Consider the following 10,091-nt stretch of genomic DNA (forward strand, 5'->3'; position numbering starts at 1 on the left):
GCCCAGTGCTTCCCTCCAGCGTTGAACGTCATCCTTTGGCCACTCTGACCTCCCACAGTCCTGGCATAAATAACACCACGCTAGCTCTGCCTCCAGGCCTCTGCACACAGCGGACGTCTTCCTGGTGCTCCCTCTCAATTCAGCCTGAAGTGACTCTCCCTTCTAAGGACAGTCCCAGGGGCACCTCCTCCTGAATGCCATTCCTTGACACGCACAGGTAGGGAAGACAGCATCCCCCTACATGATCAGTGGCTCTGTCCATGTCCCTCCAGGGCCACCATGTTCCTCTGGGCACAAGCCTGCAAATGGCTCTGTGAACAAATGAGCCCCCACTCTCCCTCTTCCTAGCTCAGTCTACTTCCCTGCAGAAGGGTCAGGGATGGAGAGCACCTGTCTCCCACTCCCCTCCTGCCCCAGGACACTCTCCCGGCAGCCTCACAGTCCATTCTCTTGTAGCCAGCAGATTTCACAGCCCTTTTGCTCAGGAAGGAAGTTCTTCCTATTGTCTCTCCTCACTCCCTGTTCAAGTCATGCATGTTTTTTTTTTTTTTTTTTTGTGTGTGTGTGTGTGTAATTCAAGTGGAATACAAAGTGAAGCTGCTAGCTGAGGTTGGGCTAGCCCAGCTGCCAGCTCTCCCTAGTAACAACTGGAGTTGTAAGCCAAGTGGCAGATATTGTCACTCTCACTGTCTCCAGAGAAGAAAAGAGTGTGCAGGACTTGCTCATATTCACCCATATTGAAGAGGCAGAATCAGAGGATTATTTTTATTCTGTGTGACCACAGTCAACAGAGGTGAGGGTAGGGGACACCTGACTCAATAGGAGTAACATCTAAACATTTGGCGTGATTCAAAAAGTTAGGCTAGCTCAATCAGATTTCCCTCTGGGGAATGTGGAATTTGGAAATTATGGACCAAAACTGTGGACTAGCATTAACAGCTTCACGAGGGAGCTTGTAATGAAGAAATGGGCCAATGACAGGTGGGATTTGGAAGCTGGGAGAGCAACAAGGAGGGTAGCAACAGTTATGAAGGAGAGATGTTTGAGGAAATAAAAGGCAGATGGCGGAGAGGACAGTGCAGCAGATGGGCAGAGAGAGGCAGAGACCCAAAGAGAGGCAATAAGCACTGCCTAAGTTTCTACAATTTCTAAGTCCTGAGCACATGAATCCTGTCAGTAATTTCCTCCCTTTTTGCATCACGAATGGGCCTCTGTCTCTGTTTACATAAATATATAACCCCAACAAGAAGAGAGAAGGGATCAGGAAGCTGGGTCCACCTTATGCTGGGAGTCTGGCCATTAGCGAAAGCCCCTTTGACAGATCTTACTTTGCTGTTTCTCCTTCCAACAACTTGTCTGGATGTAATCGATGTAATCCTTCTCTATCGTCTTCTCCAGGTCATGCAAAGAAGCCCCTCTATAGGCCTTGTCAAAGTTTTTATCCACGAAGTAAGGCACCTGCAGGTTCTGAGTTTCTCTGGAAATGGTGTAGCCCAAGGTCCTGAAACAAAGAGTGAAAGGCTTGGAGAGTTTGCAGTATTTGGCAATGTCACTCCTAGCTCTAGCCTCGTAGACTCCATGTCACCATCACCTCCTCACAGGGCAGAAGCAGATACCAGTTTTTTTGTTTTTAATATATATATTTTTTAGTTGTCAATGACTCTTTATTTAATTAATTCATTTATATGCAGTGCTGAGAATCAAACCCTATGCCTCAAACACACCAGGCGAGCGTTCTGTCACTGAGCCACAACCCCAGGCCCAGAGGCAGATACCATTTTTATAATATACTCAAAACTTCTTATTTCCCTAGTAAAGTAGAAAGCAAAAAGCCTTCATTATCAATATTGACATGAGCACGTTCATATTGTGAATTCAGCTTCAGCATATATAGTTTGTTGTCTTTAAAGATTCACCTCTCTTATACTGGTCTCTATATAAAAAGTAAAATGCTGAATGCTGAAAAATAAATAAAAGTTGTGTATTGTGTAAGACTTAGCATAGTACCTCACAGAGTAGGCTATAGGTAAATGCTGGTTGCATGAGCTGATTAATATTAGAGCAAAACACTTGTAAAAAACTATATAGCTTCCTACAACCTAGAACCAATTTTTAGGACATGACATAAAGTACTTCACACAGAGTTGCTAAGTGACAACTGCAAAAAAAATGTAGACAAAGGATTTCTTTCTTTTTTGGGGTGATGGAGAGGTGGTGGGGGTACCAGGGATTGAACCCAAGGGCACTCGACCTCAGAGCCACATTCTCAGCCCTATTTTGTATTTCATTTAGAGACAGGGTCTCACTAAGTTGCTTAGCACCTTGCCTTTGCTGAGGTTGGCTTTGAACTCATGATCCTTCTGCCTCGGCCTCCCCAGTTACTGGGATTATAGGCATGGGCCACTGTCTGGCTAGACAAGGGATTTCAGTGATGCCTCAGGGCTTACTCCCTGGGTCCAAGTCACCCAACACTGTCTGATACTCAGAGAATATTTTTTTGGGTGGTGGTGCTGGGGATAGAGTCCAGTACCTCATACATGCTAGGCATAAGTTCTACCACTGAACTACATCCCAGCCCAGATTCCATTATTATTTTAAAAATAACTAATTCAGGGCTGGGGATGTGGCTCAAGCGGTAGCGCGCTCGCCTGGCATGCGTGCGGCCCGGGTTCGATCCTCAGCACCACATACAAACAAAGATGTTGTGTCCGCCGAAAACTAAGAAAATAAATATTAAAATTAAAAAAATAAAAAAAATAACTAATTCAGTGATTCTTAAATTTTAGTATGGGCCAGGATCATCTGAGGGTATTGTTAAAATTCCAGGTTGTTATCTACGTGCAGTGGCACATACTTACAATCTCAGCAACTTGGGAGGCTGAGGCAGGAGGACATAAGTTCAAGGCCAGCCTCAGCAACATAGCAAGAACTTGTCTCAAAATAAAAAGGACTGGGGATTTAGTTCAGTGGTAAAGCATCACTGGGTTTGGTGCCTAAAACTCAGATTTTAGCCAGGCTCAGTGGTGCATGCCTAATCTCAGCAACTCAGGAGGCTGAGGCAGGAAGATCACAAGTAAGATGCCAGCCTGGGAAATTTAGCAAGACCCTGTCTCAAAATTTAAAAATGAAAAGAGCTGGGATGTGGCACAATCGTAGATTGCCACTGGGTTCAATCCCCAGTACTGAAAAAAACAAAACAAGACAAAAAAAGACTCAGATGGTTGGTACCCACTCCCTGAGTTTCTGATTTAGTAGATACAGAGGAGAGCCTAAGAGTTTGTTTCTTTCTTTATTTTTGCAGTACAAGGTATTAAACCAAGGGCCTTGTCCAAGCAAGGCAGGTGCCCTGTGATTGAGCTAAATCCCCTCATCCCCTTAACCACTGGGCCACATCCTCAGCCCTTTTTACTTTTTAAATATTTTTTGTTGCAGATGGACACAATACCTTTATTTTGTTTATTTACTTTTTTTTTTTTTTTTAATGTGGTGCTGGGGATCAAACCCAGTGCCTCACACATGCTAGGCAAGTGCTCTACCACTGAGCCACAACCCCAGCCCTATTTTTTATTTTGAGACTGGGTCTCACTAAGTTGCTTAGGGCCTTGCTAAATTGCTGAGGCTGGTTTTGAAATTGTAATCTTCTGGGGCTGGGGTTGTGGCTCAGCGGTAGAGTGCTCACCTAGCATATGAGAGGGGCTGGGTTTGATCCTCAGCACCACATAAAAATAAATAAATAAAATAAAGGTATTGTGTCCAACTACAACTAAAAAAATTATATTAAAAAAAAAAGAAATTGTAATCTTCCTGCCTCAGCCACCTGAATCACTGGGATTATAGGTGTGGGCCAATGCGCCTAGCTAAGTTTGCCATTTTAATATGTTGCCAGTTGATTCTGATGATGCTGGTCTAAGGACCTAACTTGGAGAGCTAAATTAATCAAAATAATTAGGGTTGAGGGTATAGCTCAGTGATAGAGAGCTTGCCCAACAAGTGTGAGGCCCTGGGTTCAAGCCTTAGCACTACAATGATAACAATAATAGTTAATTGAAGAAATAAAATTTTCCTATTAAGAGTTTATAATCTATATGCATTAACAAGCATCCTGATTCTCTACATTTTTGGCAAAAACAAATGTGATATCAATAAATATCCCTTTCTTAAAAATGTATTAAACAAAATTATGTGAATAAATATTCCCCCCAAATATTTAAAAATAATAATAATAAATAAATATCCCCTTCTTGTAATTTTTTAAGTTGAAAATCATCATCGGGTCCAAGTTACTATCCCCCCAGGCTGCAAATGTCCAGTAACTCTATTACAAGTTCATTAGTGTCCTTTCTAACTCCACCATGGTGAGAGAAGGACTTTCTTCAATAGAACTCTTCAGAATTCTATTGATCCTTCAGAAACCACTGGTTGCTGTTCTGCAGCTGACCAGATGATGTCACTGTAGAACAACAAACTCTTATCTCATAAGGCACACGTGAGACTGCTTACAGCATTTGAGTCTGCACTATTACTACTTTAAATATAAAATCAGTGTTTTCTACAGTGAAAGGTGAAACAAAGCGTTAGTAATATATCAGAAAACCTTCAAGACTTTCATTCACCAGACTATTATTAAAGAAGATTTATAAGTATTTGACTTACGATTTATAGAATAGACTATATGGAGGATTAGCAGCCAGCAGCTGAGTAATGACAGATACAATCACAATCACAAGAACTGGAAGTAACTGAATAAATGCAGAATACGTGGTCTAAAAATAAAGAAAAAAAATATTTAGTAGAAGTTTCCTTTCTCAATATAAAAAAATACAAATGCAAAGAAGTCTCAAAGAAAATACAAATTATCAAAGCACTGCACAGAGTCCATAATGCCCAAGGCTTTTCTGGCAAGGCTGTACTAGCAACTGAGAGGTACCATGCAACCTTATTTATACTCTTTGCTGAGAAGGATGAAGGCGGCCTACCCACAAACTGGACTGACTCCGAGCAATCTTCCTGCAGCCCTAGACCAATGAAGCAGACACCTCTAACTAAGGTCTTCCCAGACTGTGACTCTCACAGTGCTGGGACTTTAGAAGCCATATTAATATGAGGCAACTCTTGCCTTGGCCACAGCTGACTGAACTGGGAGACATCTAACTCTAGCAGGGATAACCACATTCTTCCTCCTTGGGGGGAATTTGGGGTTGAGATTCATCACCCTTTGCTGCTAGGCATTTGAAAAAAGGATACATACTCACTCTTACAAGCTGTGAACCAGCCATTTGAAAGGGGAAGTAGAACAAGTTAGACTGCTAGAAAGAACAAAAGAGAGGTAGAGTGGTGGGAAAACTGGAGATAATTTGGCCCTAAAAAAACATGGTGAGCCGGGTGTGGTGATGCATGCCTGTAATTCTAGAGACTCAGGAGACTGAGGAAGAAGGATTTCAAGTTCAAGGATAGTTTCAGCAACTTAGCAAGACCCTAAGCAATTTAGCGAGATCCTGTCTCAAAATAAAAAATAAAAAGGGCTGGGATGTAGCTCAGTGACAAAGTGCTTGTGGGGTTAATCACCAGTACAAAAAAAAAAAAAAAATTTAAAAATTATGGTGAGCTTAACTGCCTGGAAGCCTGCCAGCACCCAGTTCGTGGTTCCTATCTGTCAGGAGGCCCAGCTGTGCTTCTTGCCATTGAATTTCATGAGACTCCCTTGAACTCTTAGTTCTGTTTTTTGTTTGTTTTGTTTTTTTGTAGTACTGGGAGTTAACTCAAGGGCACTCTACCATTATTATGGTAACTATATTACCATCCTTTTTAATTTAATTTTTTTGCTTGTTGCAGTACTGGGGATTAAATACAGGGATATTTCACCACTGAGTTATATTTCCAGCTCTTTTTATTCTGAGATAGAATCTTGTTAGGGGCTGGGGATGTGGCTCAAGCGGTGGCGCGCTCGCCTGGCATGCGTGCGGCCCGGGTTGGATCCTCAGCACCACATACAAACAAAAGATGTTGTGTCCGCCGAAAACTAAAAAATAAGTATTTTTCTCTCTCTCTCTTTAAAAAAAGAAAAAAAAAAAGAATCTTGTTAAATTTCCCTGGCTAGCACTGAATTGGCAATTCTCCTGTCTCAGCCTCCTGAATTGCTGGGATTACAGGCATGTGCCATCACTCCTGACTAGTTCTGCATATTTCAAAGGAGGGTCCTATTTTCTGTAGTCATGAAAACCTTGATCAAGATATAGCGCCATGGGGCTGGGGTTGTAGCTCAGCAGCAGAGCGCTTGCCTAGCACATGAGAGGCACTGGGTTTGATCCTCAGCAACACATAAAAATAAATAAATAAATAAATAAAATAAAGGTATTGTGTAAAAGAATTAAAAAAAAAAAAAAAACACCTCCTTGCCAGGTTTGGTGACACATGCCTATAATCCCAGCAGCTCAGGAGGCTATGGCAGGAGGGCTGCAAGTTCAAAGCCAAACTCAGCAACTTAGCAAGGCCCTAAGCAATTTATGAGACCCTGTCTCAAAATAAAAAATAAAATAAAAAGGGCTGGGGATGTGGCTCAGTGATTAAGTGCCCCTGGGTTCAGTCCCTGGAAGGAAGAAGAAAGAAGAAGAAGAAAGAAGAAAGAAGAAGAAGAAGAAGAAGAAGAAGAAGAAACCATCCCCATAGGAAGACTGAAATACTGGCAGAGTCTGAAATACTGGGAGAGTCACAAAAACTAGGTGGGCAGGATGGGGTTACCATTCTGGCCTACTTGGGCCAATGATTCAGCTCTTCACACTATTGCCTCTGCTTCCCTAAAGGATACTTTGGCAACATATCTCAAGTTTAACTTCTAGAACTTGATCATGCACAATAAAGGTGGGCTCAGTACAACTGTTTATGAGCAGCAGCTCTCCTTTCTTCCCTAGGCACCTGAGGTTTATCGTCTTCCTCTTCTTTCCGTGTCTGTGTTTTCTCATGTCGATGCCGCCGTCGATAATAGTGAGTGTCATCTGTCACATTTGAAAACATATGAATATTTCCTGGAAAAGAAAGAAAATAGCCACTTAATAGAGGATATGGCAAACATTCCTTTCTTGCAAGATATTTACTCCAAACTAGGTTCTTTAAGGATACAGTATTGCCCTATTTTACCCAGTAGAAGAGAATAGGTAAGACATAAGTCAGCTGGAGACAAATGGTGCTTAGCTCTTCTGACTTGGTTTAAATAGTCTTTTGCAACTAATAAGGGAGAGAACACTGAAAGGCTCTGAGAGAGAGAAAGTACATTTGGGCCATGAATCCTAGGACTACTTCTGTGACTAAAATCAGATTGTGTCACTGGTACCACAAAAATTTTTCCATTTATTTCCTGGATATTGAATTATCTCAATTTCTAACACACTTAGAAGATACTTTTTAAAACATTTTAACACTGAATTGGATGCTCATTGGTCAATCTTTTTTGTTTTTTAGAGATGGGATCTTGCTATGTTCCTGGCTAGTTTTTTTTTTTTTTTTTTTTTTGCAAAATCAGGGATGGAACCCAGTGGCACTCTACCACCAAGCTATATCCAATCCCTTTTTGTTTTTTCACTTTGAAACAGAAAGATATCGAACTAGCTGGGATTACAGGTGTGTGCCACTGCACCTGGCTCTAAGCTACTCTTGAACCTGTACACTTAGGTGATCCTGCTGTCTTAGCCTTCTGAGTAGCTGGCACATACCACTGGGCCTGTGTTCTTTTCTTTTGCTTTTTGTGTCTTTGTGTATGTGTACTGGAGATTGAACCCAGGGGTGATTTGCCACAAAGTTATATCCCTAACCCTTTTTATTTGGAGATAGATAGGGTCTCACCGGGTTATTCAGTGTCTCACTAAGTTGCTGAGGCTGGCCTCAAACTTCTAATTGTCTGGCCTCAGCCTCCAGAGTTGTGGGAATTATAGCCATGTACTGACGGGGTAATTTTCTAATATATTTATAACTGCTATTTTTATAATGATAATAATATTTTTTCTATTCATTTATAAAACACTTAAATATATTTATCTAATCCTCATAGCAACTTGCAAAGTAAGACATTATGATCAGCCCCATTTTTGGGGTGAGGAACTAGATAATGAGAAATGCTAAATACTGGTCAAAATTATGCACAACTAGAGGCTTGAGATTTGCTTCAAATTCCTGTGCAACTGATTTGAAATTTCTGTTGTTCCCATCAAACCACTGTCCTTTTATTTAGATCTTCAAACAGGAGCTTGTTACAAGCCATAAATAAAGAAATATTTTTAAGAATCATAACATTGGTCAGGCGCAGTGGCACATACCTATAATCCCAGTGATTTGGGAGACTGAGGCAGAAGGATTACAAGTTCAAGGCCAGCTTGGGCACCTTAAAAAAAGAAATCTCAAAATTAAACAAAACGAAACATAAAAAAAGGGCTGGGGATGTAGGTCAGTGGTAGAGCAATCCTGGCCTCAATTCCTGGCAAAAAAAAAAAAAAAAGAATCATAGCTTTGGGTTACTAACCTGTAGGAAAATGGCCTCCAAAGAAGACATTGAATAGCTCTTCTGGAGTGATGTCAGCTTCAAAGTCCCTGTAATAATTATAAGGTCTGGCTTGAGGTGCAGTGAAAGTCACCTGTTCATCTCCATATTCATCATAGCGGAGTCTCTTATCAGGATTGCTCAGAACCGCAAAGGCATTTCCTATTGCTGCAACCAAGAAGAAGCACATGAGCACAGTCTTTACTGTGGTTGAGAGTAATCACAGCAGTAGCAATGAGGAGCCCAGAGTTGATTGGTGTTAGACAACTTTCCAAGGGCCCAAGGAGAGGATCCTTGGCCTGCAAATTTCCCCAAAGTGCTTGTGATAGCTTGTGACCTAGTTTTGTAAGCCAGAAATAACAACGCTGAAATCAGACAAACAAAAACTGCTGATGTGAGAGTTAACGCTTAATCAATTCTTGTCAGGCGTAGTGGCCCTTGCCTATAATCCCAGCAGCTAAGGAGGATGAGGGAGAAGGACTCCAAGTTCAAAGCCAGCTCCAGCAACTTATCGAGGCCCTAAACAATTTAGGGAGGACTGGAGATGTGGCTCAGTGGTTAAGTGCCGCTGGGTTCAATCCCTGATACCAAAAAAAAAAACTTGAAACTGATCCTGGTGGGCCACTGGGGGAGGCTAGGGCAGAAGGATCATAAGTTTGAGGCCAGCCTGGACAACTCAGTGAGACCCTGTCTCAAAAAATAAAATAAAAAAATTTTAAAAGGGTTGGAAATGCAGCTCATTGGTAGAGTACATTTGCCTAGCATGCAAAGGCCCTGGGTTTAATCCCCAGTAACACCAAAAAAAAAATAAAATAAAAAAGTTCTTACATCATCATAGCTGTCCTGGAAATTGGGACCCAGTGCCTCAGTTCAGATTGCCAATCACTGCAAGTCTCAGACATGTTGGGGAAATGTCTTCCAATTGTCCAACACTCATGCATCAAAAATATGTTCTTGGTTGGACACAGTAGCACACATTTGTAATCCCAGTGACTCAGCAGGCTGAGGCAGGAGGATTGCAAGTTTGAGACCAGCCCCAGCAATTTAGCAAGGTCCTAAGTAACTTAACTAGACCCTTTTGGATCCTTATCCAAAATAAAAAATAAAAAGGGCTGGGGAATGTAGCACAGTGGGTAAGCACTCCTGTTAAATCCCCAGTACCAAAAAAAGGAAAAAAAAAAATTGACAAGATACCATACAGGTGCTCTATCATGTTAGGTTGTCCTAGTATTAGTAATGCTAAGTTGGATTACTTGGTTATAGTGGTGACACCCAGGTCTCTCCATTATAGAGGAATTTTTCCCCTTTGTAATCAGTAAGTATTCTGTGGGATAAAACTTTAAGTTCATGGAACAACAATCTATCATCCAATAGTTTTAGCATCTACTGATGAGTCTTACATTAATCAATGACTTCATTGTGAATCATGCTCTTAAATTTTTATTCATATGTTGGCCAAAAAAAAAAAAATGTTTTCCCCCAAAACTGGGGTTTGAAACCAGGGTACTTTACCATTGAAATAAGTCTCCAACCCCCCGCTCCCTCTTTTTTTTTTTTTTTTTTT

At 41.4% G+C, this 10,091-nt stretch overlaps 1 protein-coding gene across 1 annotated transcript in view; it reads right to left on the reverse strand.

Moving 5' to 3' along the window:
* Positions 1–10,091, reverse strand: part of Dnajc18 (DnaJ heat shock protein family (Hsp40) member C18) — a 31,118-nt gene that overhangs the window by 9,928 nt on the left and 11,099 nt on the right. Inside the window, exons 4-7 of the mRNA XM_015484787.2 lie at positions 8,510–8,695; positions 6,913–7,022; positions 4,654–4,763; positions 1,329–1,501 (exon numbers count right to left, since the gene is read on the reverse strand). Coding sequence (XP_015340273.1) covers positions 1,329–1,501; positions 4,654–4,763; positions 6,913–7,022; positions 8,510–8,695 — 579 coding nt within the window. The remainder of the gene's footprint in view (positions 1–1,328; positions 1,502–4,653; positions 4,764–6,912; positions 7,023–8,509; positions 8,696–10,091) is intronic.

The sequence above is a fragment of the Marmota marmota genome, unplaced genomic scaffold, assembly GCF_001458135.2.
Source record: "Marmota marmota marmota unplaced genomic scaffold, marMar, whole genome shotgun sequence".
Taxonomy (NCBI): domain Eukaryota; kingdom Metazoa; phylum Chordata; class Mammalia; order Rodentia; family Sciuridae; genus Marmota; species Marmota marmota.